The 22,127-nt window shown below is 36.4% G+C and overlaps 1 protein-coding gene across 1 annotated transcript in view; it reads right to left on the bottom strand.

The window, feature by feature from the left end:
- The window catches only part of LOC105392271, a 48,596-nt gene that overhangs the window by 20,205 nt on the left and 6,264 nt on the right, over positions 1-22,127 (bottom strand). Inside the window, exons 2-4 of the mRNA XM_048632347.1 lie at positions 9,596-10,822; positions 3,642-3,733; positions 2,051-2,145 (exon numbers count right to left, since the gene is read on the bottom strand). Of these exons, the coding sequence (XP_048488304.1) occupies positions 2,051-2,145; positions 3,642-3,733; positions 9,596-10,822 (1,414 nt within the window). The remainder of the gene's footprint in view (positions 1-2,050; positions 2,146-3,641; positions 3,734-9,595; positions 10,823-22,127) is intronic.

The raw sequence follows: 22,127 nt of genomic DNA, 5'->3' as shown, positions 1-22,127 counted from the left end.
TTGTGAATGGAATTGTCTCATAAGGAGCTTCTCGAAGCAGGCAGGTACTCGGTGTTGAAGACAGAGCAATCTCGGACCGGTCGCACGGTGACGGGCTGCTCGTCGGGACGGCTGGCTCGTCGTTGCAGACTGTAGTAGCTGGCTCGTCGTTGCAGGCTGTACCAGCTGGCTCGTTCACATGAAGAGCGCAGGCTGGCGGCAGCTGAGTGTCAGTTAGTAGGACACTACTCGTCGCGACGGCGGGCTCGTTGTTGCAGGTTGTAGTAGGTGGCTGAATCTCATCAGGGGGGCAGGCAGATGGCAGCTGATGTAGCTGAGTGTCAGTTGGTAGGACACTGTCTGCTGGCTGCTGGTGCTGTTCAGGTGAAGCACTCTGGTTGAACCCCGAAAGAGGTGCCGACATCTGGGGACTGGTGGTTTTATCCCCAGAGTATGGCGTGCGGGTACTATTTAGGGCAGACTCTAAGTTGACCAGTCTGCGCTGCAACATTGCCATGTTCATCTCGTAGTAGCTGTTGCATTCCGAAAGGTCCTGCCTATGGACTAAAATATCCTTCTCATACTTATGGACCAGTAGTCCAAGTCTAACATTTTCTTCTTTTATAGATTTCATTGGTTTTTGGAACTTTCTCAAAGTATGTTGACATCTCTTTATAGATCTGTTGATTTTACAGTATTTTTTCAGTTTATTCGCACCGATAATCTTGGGTGTCACTTTGTGTTCGCAGGGTTCTTTGCAAGGTGTAGTGAGGTCTATGGTAGGTACTGCTTTACATTGTGAGTTGATCAGTTCCTCATACAAAGCGATGGTTTTATCATTTTCATCCCGCTCTTGCTCTTCATTCCGTCTTTGGAGCTCTCCGTTGGCCTCAGCCAGCTGTTGTTCCAGGCTGTGGATTTGCGACAGAGTAGCTTCATGGATGTTCTGGCACTGCTGGTATGACCTCAGTAGACCATGCGTCCACCGCAAACTACGCACATATATGAAAAACTATGCGAGCTAAGCTAAACTAGCTTAGTTTAGCCGGCAGTGGACGCTCGGCTTAATCAAACGTCATAGGGATCATGCTATGTGTCACAAAATATAATTTGGTCTAAATAAACGTATAATTTATTTCTCAATTCTTTCCCTAGCATAAAAACTTTTGTCAATTTCATCTAAAAATATAAATTATTTGTTACAGCAATAAAATTTTCGAAATTAGGAGTACTTAACAATGTTATTCATTCCAAGCACGCATCCTTAACAATACAAAGGACCTCCCCAAGTGATGTATAAAAATTATCGCACACATAATATTTTAAGTTTAAATCTGCCCTTGGCAATATGGGTAACAAAAGTTTTTGGCTCAAGGCTAAGGTAATATTTTGAAGTGGGCTAAAAGGCGTGAAATCACAATCCGATTGTCGATTAGTTACGGCCAAATTACAATTGAAAACAATTCGTCTTGTTGTTCAATAATTAGTATTGTCTTTAATCAGAATATAGTACTATACTTTGTAAAGTATAACTTAAGTGACGTTTGATTGACAGATCCTTATGCCTGCTAAATAAATGTTTGGATTTGACAGTCACTCTTCCTATATTTTCCTACTTATAGGAACTTAGTGGTGGACTAGGCCTAAACTCCCCAGCACCTTTGACACACGATAAACAGATCTATGGCGCCTGGCGACCTTATGCATTTTTCTAATACCGTATAAGTACAAGTTCTTAAAAAACTTACTTTAATATTTATGGAGATACACCATCCGTTTTCATCTATCACATCTACTACATGAAAATCAGTACAGTAAACAAAAATATAATGTACTACCTACCTACTTCAGCGCCAAAAGGTTCACAAGGTGTAAGATAGATGAATCGAAGACTATTTTAGCGATACAATCAAAAAAGCTCTATTGATTAAGTATTTATCATGTTATCCATCACGTAAGTGTTTTTTTTTTGCGCTGAGGGGTATACATATCTCTTTTGCTCACTGTACATCCGTTCGCATCATAATACAACAACCAATAATTTAATCTGAAGACCATATAATTTACTTACTTGTTAAAGTTGTAAATATCTTCAATATTATTGAACAGCGCGGCCAAATCTTCTTCAGAGAATGTCTTCTCACGTCTCCACACGTGTAGGTATCCCTGGAATAACATATGAAAACTCATGTTAGTGAAGCGTTTTAGTAATTTAGTCTCTTGGCAGGTAGGCAGAGGTGCATTGATGTAATGGGGGAACTTAACGACACACCAGGAGGTGTTATGTAAGAATGTTGTGTATTTAAGAATTTAACTTTTCATAATCATTTCATTTTTATATTTTTAATTTACACAATAAGGTGGAATATCACCAAACGCTAAACGTTTTTAGCCGCATGTCAATCGTCTGTTAGTTAGTACAAAACGAATTTAAAATTGTATTTAAATCCTATCATAAAACAAAAATGATTCGTGAAGCTCCACATAAGTCACAGATCCTAATCATAAATCAAGCATAGATTGCTATGCTTAACTGTGACTAGAGTTTCGGAAAGTCGGGCTAGGTTTATTTAATTACAAAGTATATTGTTTGTAATAGACAACCGCAGACGCCACACCAAGTGTTGTCTCATGTTCTTGCGGTCAACCTTAGTTTACCTAGCTATTTATTTAAGTAAGTATGTATATTAATAATCAGATATATTATTGTAAGCCATAATAATAATAATAATAATAAATCTTTATTTCAGGCAACAGTGGCCCATATTATAAACTAAACACAATACATTTAAAAAATACAAATAATAGATAACATTATATACTTAATTATATCAAAAATAAAAGTAACTTAAACTCTAGCACTAGTAACAGGGGATTTGATAGTCTGTTTCGCCTCCCTGTAGCGACGGAAAACGATTCCCGCAGGCCAGAAGTCTTTGTCCAGTAGAACCTTCTGCTGGTCGGCGGGAACCCGAAGACGGAAGGACTTGAAGTCCGTCTGCTTGGCGGACTGCAGCCTCTCGATTGCCAGCACCTGGACTGGCTGTTCGGTGCGGCCGACACTCCTCTCCTTAACATAGCGCATGATGTTATCATGCGCCATATTCGCATGGATGCGGGAGACGTAGATGTCGACCGTGGGCGTGGCGGCCTTCAGCGAGCAGGCGGCCGGGGCGGTGCCGCGCTTGTTGCGGTTGCGGCGACGCTTTAACATGATTGTGAAGATGGAAAAAGGGTACCGTAAGACCGTAAGCCAAAAGGGTTTTTGGCTTTTTGATAAGAAATAATTGGATGTCTTCGCTAATTTAAAAAAAAACTACGTCCCTTACTTACGTTTCCTTTTCGACTTACATTATAGGTACTATAACTTATTAATATTTATGAATAGAACTGACACTGGTACTTCCATTGGTGATGTTAAATCAGATATCACGACGCAGTTGGACCACCTGAGTATTATTGAAATTAGAACCCATTTCCCACACAAGGTTGATCATTACCAATCGAATTATTACCCATCAAAAATCCCGTAATCACGAAAAACATGCACGGTATTCTCTACACCTGGGTCACCCTATTGCCGCTTACACCATGTAGTCACTACTGCATCGCGCATGGAGATAGGAGCCAGTGTGTCACTGGAGATAGGACCAGGGCCTCACCTCTTGCAGCTGTTGCAGGTCGTGGACATAGGCCTGCTCCGTGTGCAGGATCTCAGCGCACACTCGCTCCAGCTGCGACAGCGACCGCTCACCTGGAGATAGGAGGAGGGTTAGTTAATGTAAGTTAAGGTTGCGTAATTTTATGAGTTGTGAGTCGCGTATTCCGGCAGAAATACAGAATACGCGACTCACAACTCACAAAGTTACGCTCGTCTGGCCTCACCCTAAAGGTTTAGTTTACCTATGAGTTTCACTAGATTGCGGTAATAAATGCAGAGGAGGCGGTACATCGAAATGGTGTCTAACTACATAGAATAACAAGTACAATAGTAGTAGACGACCGAATGGCGTAGTGGTCAGTGTCCTGACTACTGAGCCGAAGGTCCCGGGTTCGATTCCCGGCTGGGGCAGATATTTGTTTAAACACAGATATTTGTTCTCAGGTCTTGGATGTGCCCGTGAAATGGCAATAGGCCCGCCCCCTATTACATTGGGACTAACATAACGCTGTGGCGAAAAGTGGGTGCAGCAATGCACCTCTGCCTACCCCGCAAGGGAGTACATTAGTACAAGGCGTGAGTGTGTGTGTAGTAGTAGACCATTAGTAGTATTAAACCACATGGGATCGGATCCTAAAGATAGGTGCGACGACGAGCAAAGCGAGGAGGAGCGTGTTAGGTGCACATTATCGTCAAAAGCAAAACGGAGCGCAGCGAAGCGGAGCGGAGCGTTTCCCACATAGCGGCCACAATACAAGGCACCAGTTTGCGCTATGTAGGGAGAGACTCCATCAAAGTTAAAGCCAAACGAATATTATTACTTTGTATAACCTATGCCATAGCATTATTAGGCTAAACAAGATTATGCGAAATAATTTTTTACTAAAAGATATTTATGCCATACGATTTTCGGCGAAACGAGACTTTGACCAAACGTTATGCAATATGAGATTAGGAAAATAAATCTTAGGCCAAGAAAGGTAGAACCTTAAAAAAGCTTTAGTTTTCAAAATCTATTTTTATTGTCAAGCTCCTATAGGAAAAGTATGACTCCGCTATCAAAGCACAATAAATTATTATCATGCCGTTATGTGACGGAAAAACTAACACCATTAACTTATTTAAAAATATCGATCAAAGTAATATCGTTTTGTAAATATTCAGCAATAACACGTAAAAACACACCTAACCGAAGCACCGATGGAACTACACTCAAAAATATTACAATGGCGAAAATACAAAGTTGAAAAATTACCTAAACACTACCACCATTAAGATTTAAATACACTTTCTTAATGGACGACTATTCAGTTCTACGAAACGTTTCTAAAACTATTTTGAGACCGATTCTTTGGTTATTACGGTTTTATAAACAGTAGAAATAGTAAAGTATGCATAAATATAAAAATAGGTAAATTTATATCTGTAAAATTCTATAGGTTCTTAAATGACCACGACTGCGGATTTAAACAGATAGTGCTTATCCAGTGGCGTGCTTTGGGCCTATGTCCAGCAGGCCATTGTTATAGGTAGATAGGATTTCAAATTTGACAGGTACCGAGATACATACATCTAAAAATACATAAATAAGTCTACAGGCATCTGGGGAATCTATAGGCATGAGTCACCGCGTAATAACCACTACATTATACACCTACTCTACATTATAAAAACCACTACATTATAAACTTTTATCTTAACACAGTACGTTTCACAATCTTAACAGAATCGCTTCGTTGTCCAGAACACCGCTTTGAGTTACGATTTTAGCTCCCAAGTGGGGTGTACGTATCGGTCGACCACATGCGCCGTACATTGATAAAAGCTCAGTCTATATTTGTTGTGAGTTGTGCCACGGTTATCTCGCTTGCTAGGTATGTATAATATGTATATGGATGGAGTGAATGAAACATTACAATCACGGCTTTTGATACTGTTTAGTCGACTCCATAAGTATTGTATTTATTTAACTTTATTTGCACAAATATCCTAACTAATATTATAAATGCGAAAGTAACTGTGTCTGTCTGTCTGTCTGTTTCTCTTTCACGCCAAAACTACTGAACGGATTTGAATGAAATTTGGTACAGATATGGTCTAGACCTTGAGAAAAAACATAGGCTACTTTTTATCCCGGAATTCCCACGGGAAATCTTTTTAAGGCGAAGCGAAGCTCGCGGGAACAGCTAGTAGGATACAAATGTACAAAAGGTGGGTTTAATGCTAAGATATTTTTCTACCAGTCAACCAGTACTTTTGCAACGCATCAAAGGCAGCTAAGCTGAGTCTGTATTCGTTGTGAGTTGTGCCACAGTTATCTCGACTACCTAGGTATGTATTTATCTCACTAGCTAGGTATATGTATGGATGGAGTGAATGAAACACTACAATCACGCCTTTTGATACTGTTTAGTCGACGCCATAATTATGTAATAGTACACTTTTGCAAGGCGTCAAAACTATACTTCACGAGCAATGAAGAACTTTTCAGATATTAATAAGAGAACAAGTATACTTATTTTATTTGCCTCGGCCGAGAATTGAACCTGAGACCTTCGCTTCGGCACTTTATTCTGTAGACACTAACCACTGTACCATTAGCTATACTCTGTCCATTATATTATTGGTTTTTTGACATTCGAAATCCCATACATATTTGACGATTGCAAAGGAAAACCAACTTTATATACCAGACATAAGGAAACGTCAAAAATACATTAACATAGTGGAAGCTCTATAATTCCGTGGACGACCGAATGGCGTAGTGGTTAGTGACCCTGACTACTGAGCCGATGGTCCCGGATTCGATTCCCGGCTGGGGCAGATATTTGTTTAAACACAGATATTTGTTCTCGGGTCTTGGATGTGCCCGTAAAATGGCAATAGGCCCGCCCCCTATTACATTGAGACTAACATACACTCTGGCGAAAAGTGGGTGCAGCAATGCACCTCTGCCTACCCCGCAAGGGAGTACATTAGTACAAGGCGTGAGTGCGTGTTTTTTTTTTTTTTTTTTTTTATGAATGAATATACTAACGGCCATCTGAGTCAGTGACTGTTAGGCGCCATTGATGGATATCATAATTATGATCATCAGCCAACGTTCGTCCACTGCTGGACATAGGCCTCTCCCAAGGAGCACCACAACACTCTGTCCTCGGCCTTCCTCATCTAGCCACCATACATTAATGTAATACTAAACAGCATTCTGCTTAGCGTTTAAGTGATAAGAGAGTAACATTGTTTCACACTAAAAAGACTGAGAACGTCCTCCTTGTTTCGATGTCGGTTAAAAAAAAATCTGGTCCTTGCGTGTTTTCTTTGCAAATTGCATAATTAAATTAGTTTTATAATCGTGTTATAACTTTCTGCAATTAAAAGCGTGTTTCGTGTCAAGAGAGGTTATTAAATTTTAATAACTGTAAAAGCGCTATAAACCAAACTTACAATCGTAAATCTAATGATTTGTTGGTTTTATTGTGGTTTCCCCTGTATGTAAATATGATGATGACTGGAGTTTTGAATTTTTCTACTTATTATGGTTGTTAAGTCCTTTTTATCATTATGGCTAGAAAATTTGCGTTGTTACTACCAAAACTAGCCAACAAAATAAACAGAATCGCGGTTTTAAAACCTTTCTTTAGGGAATGAGTATAATGGTTCTTCAACACTCAAAATACAAAACTTTGTCTCTTCATGTTATATTTTTATTACCTTACAAATTAAATTTACTACGTTACACGTAGATATGTACCGTTGATTTATCATATAAGTACATAATATCATCCTACAGTACAACATAGGCTCACTATTTCTCGCCGCATTTCAAATTATTTATAGACAGCCGTATGGCATTCGTTATACAGGTTCGTAAATGAAAAAAATAACTATGACTATTCAAAACACCATTGCCCTTTTCTTCAGCCGTATCCACTGGTTAGTCGATCTTTTAACCTGAGATTTACGGGTGAATTTTGAGTAACGTGTCCTAGTTTTCAAGGGACAAACGTTTAAAACGATATCTCTCTATTGGGTTACAGTATCCGCTTCTGGTTTTCAGAAGGAAAATGTCTACAGTCTTTTTAGAAATGATTAATTGACTTGTGAAATGTAAGATTCTTCCTTTTGGTGTTGTTAAAAGTGCCATTATAAAAGCATTATAAGGAAGACGTCTGACTGTTTTTTTTTTCAAATCATGTACAAGTAATATACAGTGCCACAAACTTATCTGTTCCGGTGACAGCTCACATAAATTTCTAATATTTCTTAATTCTATAAGATTTTAAGTTGGCGCGTATTATTAATTCGCTCTTGCGGTGTTAATAAACCCATCTAATCTTTTACAATATAAATTCATAAGTAAGTAATGAGATATGGATCAATTTAGTTCGCTCTCACCGGAACAGATAAGTTTGTGGCACTGTAAAGCCCGGGATTCTATCGCGAAGTCAAAACGAAGTAAGTAAAGTACGGCACTGTGCGTATTTAATGCCAAAACTTATTAATAAAATGGACCAAAATATTAGAAATCTAATTACACCGAAAAATATCAAGCACAAAATAAAATCATACTATATATCATTACTTTAACTTAACACTGTTCGAATATGCACCAACTATCTTGTATGTTTGGCTGATGGTTTATTATTAAACTACCCACTATTGTACTTATTTAATTAACGTGTAATATTGAATAAGTTTGTGTATTGTATAAAATATAAATAAGTATAATTAGTTATTAAGTACCTAATTACGTAGAATGATTCATCACGGACAAATCTCTGTGATTTTTGTGATGCAATGATATAAGTAATCAATAATTCTGTAAAATAATTTGATAAATAAATAATAATAATAATAACAATGGTAGTAATTAGCGTGTAATTCAATACAATTTGGATCCGAAATTGTTGTCAAAACAAGTTAGCGATAAGGGACGTGTAGCCTAGTAATCATAATCATATATTCAATATTTTCCGTCAATCAAATTAAAATCATTAATTGATGTACACTTAAGTACTTAGCCAATTTAAATCATTTAATCTGAGAAATAATGGATAAATCACTAATGAGTGTATCCAAAAATAGAATTTAGTCTCAATGGTTTGTGTTCTATTGCACAAGTTTACAGTTTCAGAGGATATCTTTTTAACATCAACACAATAATGTATTTTAAACAAGCAAGTATATAAAGTATAAATGTTTTTTTCAGAGTTGCAGTTATGAAGTAACCCTGAAATGCATTATTATGAATGCAAAAAGTGCGCTTATGTTTGTTTGATATTCTTTCAAGGTATAACGGACGGTATGTGTTTAAAAGAGAAGCAAGCTAAATTCGACAGTTTATATTTTAAAAAGTCAAGTGAAAATTCAAGTACCGTTGACACTTGCAGTTTGTTCTGTGTATTCGGAGGTTAATTTTGGAATACTCAAGAGAAAACGCTTTTTAGCAAATCGATCAAAATCTAGGGAATTCATTCCAATAAATAATAAATGTAGCTGTGCAATGGTGTCGAATGTAAATCCTATATTAAAGTGATTTAATGATAGACAGCTAATACATTATTATCTACGCTTGGATGTTGAGCAAAATGAAATCATGCGTATTACAATTAATATCGGAACTATGTCTGTATGAGGGGAAAGTGCGAATTAATAACCCGTAACCCCCATGGGTATTTGCAATTGAGCATTCAGGATTTCACACTACGCTTTCTACGTTAATAATTCTTGTGTATTGATTATATCACGATATTTATAAGAAACCGGCGGCCACTACACGGCTTCATTATCGACGTCGATAAACTTGTTTGATGCGCGTTCCACCAATAACAGCGCCGTATTTATGGCCAATCGTGATATAGTGAAGTTTATCTACGTCGATAAAGAACCCATGTAGCGACAGCAGTAATCACACAAATAGGTATAAATATTAAAGTTTTGCTTTATACTCACGTGGTATTGCTCCTTCTTCTGACACTCCGGAGCCATTCACAAAATTGTTGCTTCCATTTCCCGAAACCATATCAGCGTCACTGTGATCGTCCAGACTCTCTATAGAGGCCAAGTATGCCGAATTCACGCCTTTATTCTGTACACCAGAGCTAGACGAACTAGATGACACTATAGAACTCATCGACAAAGGCCTAGAAACTTCCACGGTGGGAGGCGCTAGTTTCACTTCCTTCTCTGGACCTGACTTCAGGTTTCCAACAGATCCCACTAGGTCTGGATATGGTGCAGATTTTGGCAATTGCTTGCTGGGACTGTCTTTTCTGCTCAAGCTAATGGTGGCGATGGGTAGTTTAGGCTGTCTCAGAGGACTTTTATCCGGTAGAAAAGTTTTAGAAGATTTTTCTGGGGTTGCATCTTTAGATGACACTTTCGTATCAAATTCACGATCGGTCGAATTGGACAGCTCGATCGATTGGTCGATGTAAGGCAAGGATAGAGATTCGAAGGCAGTGTTTTTCTCCGGTTCTTTGTGGACCGGTTTGTTATTCGTTGGGACATCAGACGTTTCTTGTGTGTCTAATTTGAAATTTGGTTTCAATGTTTTGGACGGAGATTCTTCAGGCTTTTTCAAATTATTCACACCACATGGCTGATCGTAAATATCTATTGTTGGCAGAATTTCCACTCTGGATTGTGCAATTTTTGAAGTGGCCCCAACAAGCGGTATGTTGGATCTTCCTCTACCGGAAGATCTGATGGTTGTCAACGTTTTCTTTTGAAATTTCGACGGATTAGCCGTGGCAGTGTCGACACTAGATATCATACGCTTAACATTAGACGAAAGATTATCGAAGGACACTTCGGAGGGTTTAGATTCAGTCTTCAAAGTTCTCTGATTATGAACCGTATCACTGGATGTAATATCAGAAATAGCACCAATTTTATCACTGTCCAGTTTAGGTCTTAGTGTGTATAATGAGCTTTTGTTGATGGTCGCGAGACCACTTGGTTTTAGATTGTCTTTAGGTGGGTGTGTTTTGTTTACGTTGTCATTTGTTTCTTCAATCATTGCGACGGTTGCTGGTTCAGGCTTTTGATTCGGAGGGTCGTTTCTCGCATCTTTCGGCGAGAAATCGAAACGACTGACTTCTGGCTTTAGACTTTTGTCCGGCTCCAGAAGAGAATCGTAGATTCCAATCAAAGTTGGGGTCAGGTCTGTTGTGCTACCTGTAACAAAAAATGCACAGGTCAAATTGAGAACCATTTAATTATAAAAAACCAATTACGATAAAGTTTTAATATTGTATTTTTTCTCAAGATAAGACATGTGGAGTTATAAGAGAACAGTGGTAAAATCGAGATAATAAAGGACAGAACGTAAGAAGGACGACACTTAGCGTTTAACTAAAGCGACCTCAAGATAAACGCCGATTACTCGACGCACCCACAACAACAATCAATTAAAGTTAATAACTAAATAATGGTTTGACATTCTTGACAGCTATTTAGGCATTTTCGACTTTAGACTACAACTACCTGGGTTATCTTGTTTGCTTCTGGAGGGTTACTTTACATATAAAAATTACTTGTAAAATTATAAAACATAACAATCGGTACTAGTGTGAAGTATTATACTTTGCAGTCCGCTATCAATATTCACCTTTAAAGCAAAAGGCCACACCAAAGCAATGTCAATGGCATTCAGGCCATATTTATAGCCTTGAAGATTAGGTTCATGATATTTATTGCCTTAAAGATAGCTAATGCTTTTAGAAAATTAACAAAGAGGCCAAAGACTGAATAACTACTGGGGGTGTGGCGACGAACTGACAATATACGACTTATCCACCATATAGGTGTATTGGATGAACATTCGGCTAAAGCCTAGAGGTCCTGGGTTTCGGCTTTTAACGGGATTTGACGCCGTATTTAAAACAGAGATACTAAGTGCCAATTTCTCCATTGTCGGTTAGAGCATAACCAGGTACTACTGGTGGACTTTTGACACATTTGTCAAGAATTTTATATGGAGATGACGTATCATTGATGAACCTTTCCCTGATTACGATCTAACCGCCTATTGTGAAATTGGAGCTTAAGGTATGTGACTCTAACCAATGACCATGAAAAATAAAATAAACCTTGTTTGACTTGCGTTTAGGATGGAATTAGACACATTTATAAGGAGTTTCACAGAGTTTATCACGTGCCTAAGCTTTGGTGGTTAGATAAGACCCATGGATGATTATTGTCCAAACATGTTTGTCATAGTAAACTTCCATAGATATTAGAATTAGTTATAATGATACCGTTGCGTAGCACAGTTTAACGTCAATGACATAGGAATATCCTTATTTCGTAGTGATTCATCGAGAGGCATTGTTACTGTGGTTTTCTAAAGACAATGCATTGTTGGTCACTTTGAAATTGAAAAAGTAGGTATACTTACTTACTTACATTCTTTTTACATGACCAAGATGAATTATAATAATGTTTTGTAACCACAAACAGTTGAAGAACATTATACTAATATTATAAATGCAAAAGTTTGTAGGGAAAACGGCTGCACAATTTCTGATTAAATAAGGCATGTAGGAAGCTGATATTTTGAGGCTTAGCGAACCTTTATGTCAACAAATACGGTCTATTGGATACAGCCTTTCTCAAACAGTACATATTAGAGACTAGAGACGAATCAGCAATTTAAACTTAGAAAGGCACTTGCCCACTTAAACAAGAGTTTCAGAAATAAGTGAAGTCCTAAAAGTGAGTAAGTAAGTAAATTTTTCTTCATTAAAATGCCTGAGACCAAAACAGCAATGAAATGGCTAGAATTCTCAAGCAGTTTAACTACTTCAACCTTGAACTTCGTGTTTGTTTTGGGTAAACATCACAGTGTAGGTGTTGATTGAATCTACATTGGAACAGCAATGAATCATCGGTATTATTAAGCGAATACTAATCGAAATTGATTTCGATACATACAAATCACTAAGTTATAATCATAGAAAAAGTATATTCTATGAAATTCTATGCTATCATTTTCTTATGTTAGAATGGAAATTCCATAAACATTCCAGTCACTAAATAAATGAAAAAATATATGAAAATACAATAAAATATATGCTTATACTGTGTTGGATGGAACATTATTTTTTAATTGACCCAATTTTGAGAAATTTTGAGATGTGCCCTTTTATTCTGAAGGTGGGCAAACTATTAAATAAACCCAGTTACCTACCTCAAGATAATAATCTACTCATGTATAATATACTACATTTTCTTTTCATGTATGAACAACATAGCTAACAAATATTTACGTGTCATAATATGAGTCATCGTGGCACATTGGGAAACAACATTCTTAAGTGAGAGGTCGCGACTTCACATCCCGTTAAATTAGAATACTAGATCAGTGGGGTTAGCACCACCGAACAATAGCAATTTCGCTCGCTTGTCAAAACTGACTATTGCATAGAGAATCGGGTTCCCTGGAGGTTCCCTGTATCTACCTGTACCGGTAACCTAATTATGCGAAAGCGCTCATGACATTAAAAAATCCGGGAAATGCTCCGTGAGTGAGCGCTTTCGCATAATCAGGTTACCGGTACAGGTACAGGGAACACGATTCTCTATGTAAGCACCCTAATTTAGTATGGATCTGACAGATGTTTAACAGGCGATTAAGCTGCTAATCGATTGTTAATGGCAGGAAGGGTAACTCTACCTTTCAATAAGGATTCCCATTGACCTTTTAATGTACGGAATCTTAAAAACGCGAGCTTTCGTGCACTCGGTACCTTTACTGCAACGACATAGAGTCGTTTTTATTTCACTTATTAAGTTATGTTTTACGGAGTGCAAACAAAGATTCATCATCATCATCATCATCAGCCAATAATCATCCACTGCTGGACATAGGCCTCTCCCAAGGAGCGCCACGACAGTCGGTCCTCGGCCTTCCTCATCCAACCACTACCCGCCACCCGCCCAAACAAAGATTAAGTAAGTATTATTATTATTTCTTATACCTGCCCCACTAGGAAACACATTGATCCAAATTCAATTTCTGTGTGTTTTTAAGTACCTACTTAATTTATTTAAATTATATTCAAGGAAAACCCTTAACATGACTGCTCTTGACGTATTTTTTTACGTACTTATTACGGAAAACTATGTTGTGCTATTCGTTACGTCATCAAGTCATCATCATCACTTATTATTTTGCTTAAGTACCTACCTAACATCCGTTCACAGCATTGTTTTGTGGAAAACCAATAGAGACATATAACCAGAAGCTTCATAATCTTCAGAATAGATTACAAACATTATTTAAAGCAAACCAAATTAGCATAAAACTAGAATGGACACTACTTCATTGATCTAATGAAACATAAATTTTATACACTGGTGAAATACACAATATCTCACTTATCACTAAAAGCTTCGCTTCCAGGCAAACTACAGACAGGCAACTGCAGCATGTATAGTAAAGATATATTTAAATCTTAAACCATGTATAGTAAAGATATATTTAAATCTTAAACTTGAATTTGCAATTTGTGTCACTCACATTAATGTTACAAAGTAATTAATTTTACGCCAACTTTCATCATCAATTGACCTTCATCCATGAGTTTAATGAATAATTCCAAAAGGAGGCCAATGTTTTGAACAAGTCAAGGCAAAATACATCTTCTAATCTTCAAGTTAGAAATTAATTATTCATTCATACTGTATAAGATGACATCACTGGTGTACCATTGTAAACAATGACTGATTTTCTATATCTTTTTGACTGACAGTCAACAAGGCGTTTGTGTTTTAATAACCTAAAAATAACACAATAATATTACCTAATTTATGCTTAAATACGATAGTCGCCGTGCGATACGCGGAGCTGAGCGCACGTCTGTTACGACTCGCTATATTTTTGTGTGATTCTTCGCCAACTACCGTCATTTCAAATAATCAAAAAGTTATGTGATTATGGAAGAAAAAGACAAAAATCAGGCAATTAGCTTGCCGCATAGCAGTAGTGAAGAAGAAATAATTATGCCGGAGGAAGAAGAAGCTGACAAAAACTTAGAATTTGAGAGGGATTTATCTTTAGAGGGAATGTTTAACCAACAACGCCCAGGGGAGAAAAGGGCCCGATTATCTGGTTCCAGTGAAGAAAGTAACGAAGATGGGTTTACTACAGTTGTGAGAAAGAGTAAACGCTTAGCAAGGAGTTATTCGAAAAATAGTGAACCGAACGAAAAAGAAGTAGAAAATGAGAATATGGATAAAATTGAGGTATGTATCACTGGATCTGAAGTACTGCCAAAACAAATGGCTTTAGCTAAATTATTGAGATCTGAAAATATAGCAGAAATTTTGAAAATTAAATACAAATCTCCGTACAAGGTGTTCATACTACTAAGTGATGTTTTGAATGCAAATAAGCTCGTTACGAATCAGAAATTTGCCGAATTAGGCTACCGTTGCCACATGACCAATAGTACCTATATATCATACGGTATTTTAAGAAATGTAGACCTGGATATGACTGATACAGATATTAAAGAAACATTTACATCAGATGTTAAAATACTACATATTAAAAGATTAAAACGTGTAGATGAAAACGGAAAATGGGTGGATAGCGAAACTGTTCGCTTCTCATTTCAGGGTTCCACTTTGCCCCCTTTCGTAAAAGGACACGGGATTCGGTTTAATGTGGAATCATACTCATTTCCCGTAACACAATGCTCCGCATGCTGGAAATTTGGACACATCGCACGTTTTTGCCCGACAAAGAAGATGATATGTCCGAAGTGTGCTGAACAACATGAAAATTGTGAAACAACATCATACAGGTGTGTTAACTGCAAAGGAAACCATATGTCATTGGATAAATCATGCCCGCTTTATTTAAAAGAAAAACGTATACGATCCTTGATGACCAAACTGAACTGCCCATATAAAAAAGCTCTAAGTGAGTATCTTAAGGAGAATGAAACTAGAAGTAAAACTGTTCCTAGTAATAGCGAGGAAACCACGAAAAATACGCTTATTTTGGATGAGATAGTCAACACAGGATCTACCGACGGAAGACCATCATATCGTGATGTACTGACTCGGGCCGTAATTCACCCAGAACCGATAAACATCGATCAGAATAAGCAAGTAAATCGTCAAAATAATAAGGCACAGAATTCTACACAAAAACCCAAGAAGAAGAAGAAAAGTAATAATATTAAAAATATAGCTGAAAGTTCTGAGAGTTGTGACGAAATTGAACTAGAAAGTCAAAATGAATCAAGGCAAGAAATAAATACAGATAAAAAGAAATTTGACATCAAAAATATGTTGAGAAAAATCAAGGAAATTGTGTTGTCCAACAAAAATATTGGAGAGAAGATAATATCTACGATCAAAGTGGTATGTGAAGAACTTTCTTTTATTTTAATGAATATGCTAAATGGTGATGTTTTGAAAAGCGTAATTAGTTACTTTATCAATGGCTAATAGCAATATCATCGATTGTAATTTAAGAGTTTTACAATGGAACTCACAAAGTCTGCGTCCGAAATTACCAGAATTTGACTTAATACTGAATACAGAGAAAATACATATAGCAATTATAAGCGAGACATGGCTAGAACCTGACTCTTTGGTTCGTTTAAGTCAATATAATATTTACAGAAAAGATAGAGTAGATGGTTATGGCGGTGTCTCTATAATTACCCATAAGTCAGTTCAGTGTCATATTTCAAATACTGTATCCGTAAATAACACAGGAATAGAAGTTTTACACGTAAAAGTCTTAAATTGTAAATTATTGGATAACATTATTTCTTTGTATTGTCCTTCCAGTGTTCATACCACTCAATCTGATTGGGATTCTTTATTTGCTCAGTTTTCAAATAAAACTTTATTTGCCGGAGATTTTAATGGGCATCATACCAATTGGTCATATAAAAATGATCAAAGAGGTTTTCAGGTGTTGGACTCCTCCTTAGAATTTGGCTATACTTCTCTTAATGACGGTACACCGACCAGAGTCAAAAGTGTTAACGGAACTATTCAAGAATCCGCTCCCGATATTACATTTGTAACATCTGATATTGCTATTAATTCTGGATGGAGAGTTTCATGCGAGAACTTAGGAAGTGACCACCTTATTATTTTTATTAACTTTAACTACCAGGATAATCAGGAATTCATAATTAAACGTAATTTTAAGTTGGCGGATTGGCAAGGATATAAAAAATCCCTAGAAAATAGTTTCTTGGATTATTTTAATAACAATATCCAGTTAATGTATAATTTTTTTACCGCTAGAGTCAATGAGGCATTAAACCAACATGTCCCAATGATCAAAATATGTACAAATATAACAGGAAAGTTTAAACCTAAATCATACTGGACTTCAACATTATCAAAAATAATAGCCGAGCGAAGACTGGCTCTTAGCAGATTTAGAAGAAATCCTATCCCACAAAATTTAGAATTACTTGAGAGAAAAATATCGGAAGCGCAGCGAAAAATAAGAAACGCAAAAAGTAAAAGTTGGCAAAACTTTTGTTCGGAAATTAACGAGGTAACATCGGTTACCGAGATGTGGCGTCGCATGAGATGGGTCAAAGGCTTCAGACAAAATAAATTATTTTTTTCTATTGAAAAGAAGGAAGAACTATTATGCTCACTTACACCAGTGTCTGTACAGAGAGATTGTCCGACTTTTCAAGATACGAACACTTCTCAAGAAGTGGATTTTACAATTACAGAATTAAATAACTGCCTAAATAATAAGAGAAAAGATACTGCGCCTGGTGAAGACCTTATCTCTTATTCAATGATTTATAATCTGCCAATTAATGCGAAATTATACTTACTTAGAATCTATAACCTAATATTTGATACAGGTGTAATTCCTAACCAATGGCGAGATATTTTGATAGTTCCTATTCCAAAATTAGACAGTAGACCCGGAGCTTCACCAAAGTTGAGACCAATTTCATTAATATCATGTTTATGCAAAATATTTCATGATATGCTTGGAAAAAGAATTGAATGGTTTGTTGAGCATAACAAAATACTATCGCCTAAGTGTACTGGTTTTAGGAGAGGTCACTCATGCATGGATAACTTAGTTAGCTTAGTTACACAGGTTCAATTAGGATTTTCTGATAATTCGCCAACACTGGCGTGTTTTTTAGACATAGAAAATGCTTATAATAATATTTTAGTAGATAAACTAGTTAAAATTTTAAATAATATTCAAATAGGTAAAAAGATATGTCAATACATTTGGGTTTTCTTAAGTGAGCGTCATCTTAAAATTAGAAATGAGTCTGAGAATGATATGGAGCTAATTAGATGGACGGGGAGGGGTTTGGCCCAGGGGGATCCAATCTCACCGCTTTTATTTAATATAGCTACTAAGGATATTTGTCACAGAATAACTGAAGTATTTATATCCCAGTATGCGGATGACTTTGTTCTCTATATAAGTAATAAAAACTTAAGTTGTTCGGCTACATATATTCAAAATGCTCTCGATACGTTTGTGACGCTGTTGGATACACTAGGTTTGCAATTATCAGCTATGAAATCAAAGTGTTGCATTTTTAGTAGGGGCCGCAGGAAACAGAATGTGCAGCTTGAAGTAAATGGTATCAAAATTGAAAAAGTTCACGTAGTCAAGTATTTAGGTATCTGGTTAGATGAATCTCTAAGATGGGGCAAACACTTAAATGAGGTATGCAGTAAGACCATGAAATTTGTTAATATTTTGAAAGTTTTGGCCGGATCCGAGTGGGGGTTACATCCAAAGCATTTAAGAAGACTATATATTTCTCTTGTTCGTAGTCGAATTGATTATGGCAGCTTTTTATTTGATAACTGTGCAAAAACTAATTTATACAAAATTGATAAAGTCCAGAATCAGGCACTTCGTGTTATTGGGGGCTTTATTAGAAGCACTCCTATCCATACTATGGAAAGTGAGCTCTGTGTACCGCCTTTACATATAAGAAGAGAATATTTGGGATATAAATACTGCTCTAAGGCAAAGTCATGGTCCAATAGTGATAGAAACACTTTATTAGAAAAACTTAGATTACATTGTGGAAATAGGTACTGGCAAACAAAGAAAAAACCTTTGTTATCTACGATTTACGAAGAAACAAAAAGTGATACTATTCATTCATCAGAAATACTTGAGTCCTTTTGTCTAGATACCTGGGTGTCAAATATTAATGTTGCGGATGTGGTTAGAACTCAATTGAAAAGTTTGAATAAGCCAAAATCGTCCTACAAGAATAGTTTTTCGATTTTGAAATTTAACATTATACAAGAGATTTATGGAGAATATAATGCCTGGAGATACCTGTATACTGATGCGTCAAAAGATGTTCGAGGCATAGGGGCAGCGTTTTATGATCCTATGGCAAAAAAATCCGGTATATTTAAAACTTCGGCAAATATTTCTATTATGGCGGCTGAGTTGATTGCAATTTCCGAAGCACTATCATACGCTATCTCTGAAGATCTCTACAAATTTGTTATCTTCACTGACAGCAAAAGCGCATTACAGCACCTCTCTCTTTGCACTTCTGGTGGCAGAGGTGTATCGATGGGATACGTTGTGCTGAACAAAATGAAGGAATTAATAAACAATAATAGAGTTTTTCGTTTGCAATGGATACCTTCGCACATCGGATTAGTAGGCAATGAAGAAGCTGACCGTCTCGCTAAAATGGCTGTATCGGATGGTGTTACATACAATATAAAAAGTAATTATTCAGATTTCTTGTTAAAATATAAAAATCGGAATCATGAACACTGGAAGGAATATTTTGATTCAAAATCTGTAGAAAAGGGCGTTTGGTACAAAACGCTACAAGCTGAACCCCCCAGAATCCCATGGTTTGCTGAGTGTAAATTAAGTAGATATGAGATTGTTTTGTCCCATAGATTAAGATCAGGTCATTTGCCATTAAATAAGTTTAAATATATGATGAAAGTTGTAGGCTCACCGGATTGTTCAGCATGTTCAGTAGTAGAGGACTTATATCATTTTTTGGTAGAATGTAAACAATATAATTCGGACAGAGCAATGTTATTTCGAAAACTTCGAGTCAATCTAATTGACGTTGGTGCATTTCAGACTATCCTTTCAAATCCATGTTCTATTGAGGCCAAAATATTGTATAGTTATGTAAAATATTGTTTAGACTTAAGACAACCCTAGTTTAGCATTTATTTAAATAGTGTATGTCTCGATGAGACTGACATGGTCACAGTTTATTGTAAGTGACCTAAGTCTCTTTAATAAATAAAGATTAAAAAAAAAAAAAAAAATATCTTTTCTGTTTTGCTTATTTCTTTAAGTTAGTATAACTTGGAATAAAATGTGTTTGATAAGTTCTAGATGTTCAATGTCAGTACCACAGACTTCTATGTGATCAGTACTGATACAAAGATTCATACAGATGCAGATGGTAGAAACTTTAAGGGTTCCTAAGGAACCTAGGCAAGCAGAAAAATGTGTATATAGAGTGTTTCATCAAATAACATGACTTAAACTAACAAAATCCAACCTTAGTTCAATGTAATAATGGCTTTGACTACTTTTAACAGATGAATTATTCGGTGAAACATTCTCTAGTATAACTCATTATAACAAGAAGTGTTGCTTAAGGCCTTTTACCTTTCGTCATATAATTCTTTAGTGTTACCAATTAAAAAAGTTATGAAGGTATTAGATTTAAAAAAAACTGGAAGAGCCTGAATTTACTATTATCATGACACAAAAAGACATAAAGTAGTAAGTACCTATAAAAGATTCTGATATTGCATTCAAAACTGTGCTAAGCAAACTTGCCTTAATCTTTCATTACACATGTATAATACACATGTAACTGTATAGTAGGAGTCGTTCGTCAAGTCGCGCGCCTTAGACTCACGCGCCACGCGAGTTGGCATCTTCTGTTTTTTAATATCGTCAACTCGAGTGTCCATGTAAAGTACGGTCAGATGCAAACGAATTGAAACTAAAAAATACAGTTAAATATTGTCTCCCTGACTGATTAGCTTAAGAAGGTACCGATTAGACAGTCGCCATTAAAGTAGATTCTTTGATTTCGGGATAGAGATACAATAAAGCCAATGTTGGAAGTGCGGAATGAGACAAAAGGGGATGTGACCTATGACGCATGATACCCGAGTTTGCTATCTCTCTCATCCCGTGCGCAAATTTTACCTGTCATAGCTATGTCCTTCAAGTTTTAGTTGCAAAAACTGGTTTAAAGGGTTAAAACGTCATTGTTTTAGTGACGTCGTTTTAGTGTTACTCCTAATTCGAAGCAGAGATGTACAGTGCATTACTTACAGTCTACAGTACAGGGAAAAAATATTAAAATGTGGCAGTTTTTACTGATTTTGATGTATTGTGGGGGTAAGCCTATAATAAATTAACTTTACTATATTACCAAGTCTACTTTGCCGTTATATAAACACAGTGTTACGTTTACGTTGTGTTACCGTTATATTAAATATCGAATTAGCACTAAAATTTAAAACAAATTTCGTGTATTTCATTGGTCAAAGAGACAGACCTAACTGTAACAATTACTTCCAGGAAGTTTATCGCAAGCAGGTCCATCTAGTAATAAAACTGCACATGAAATCATAACATCCCAGCGAGGAAAGTCGGTACTGCTTCGTGCAGGTTATAAATATAACAAAGACCGAACAAATAAAAATGGTTCCTGTGTTTGGAGGTGTTCGAAGACAACAGTTTGCCAAGCGAGATTAATTACTGATTTTATTTTAAAGTAAAGTCCTATAAAATACCCTATACATTTTAAGTAGTTACCTTAAGCATAATAAATTATAAGTTTTGTGGCTGACTCTACATATTTTCACAGTCGAGCGAGTTGACGACAAAAAAGTAGGTAAATACGGGAGGGGCAACTCGCGCGTGGCGCGCGAGTCTAAGGCGCGCGACTTGACGAATGACTCTATAGTAGGTAACATGTAACTTATCAGTGCATTTCTATCTTTCTGACGTAATGTAGTTTGGAAACCCATAGAGATTTTAATTAAACAAAACACCACCCAGGAAACTTTGGTTTGGCAGGATACAAATTGGGGTAAGGTTACAGAATAATAATGTAAAACGTGTAAGTGAAACAGCAATTCAAGTTCAAGACTATTTATTATTTATCTACCCACTTATACCCACAACCCCCCTTTTACAAGGCTTTATATAGATATATACCATACTCACACAAAAAAAAATTGAAAAGAAAAATTTAAAAACAATACCTAAGTAGGTATAAATATAAATTTACAAAGCATTGTTTAACTTGTATTAATAAGGATAAGTACAGTAGGTACCTTGTAATAAATCTTAAGCTATCAATTTAAGATTTCAAACAGTTTTAAATACAACGTATCAATTTATCATCACGTAGTTACGTCGCTTTTATATTGTATTGTAACGATAGTAAAGTAGGCAAGAATTAATCATAAATCT

This window comes from Plutella xylostella, chromosome 31 (genome assembly GCF_932276165.1).
Source record: "Plutella xylostella chromosome 31, ilPluXylo3.1, whole genome shotgun sequence".
Lineage (NCBI taxonomy): Eukaryota > Metazoa > Arthropoda > Insecta > Lepidoptera > Plutellidae > Plutella > Plutella xylostella.
This window is presented reverse-complemented; position numbering and strand designations above follow the sequence as displayed.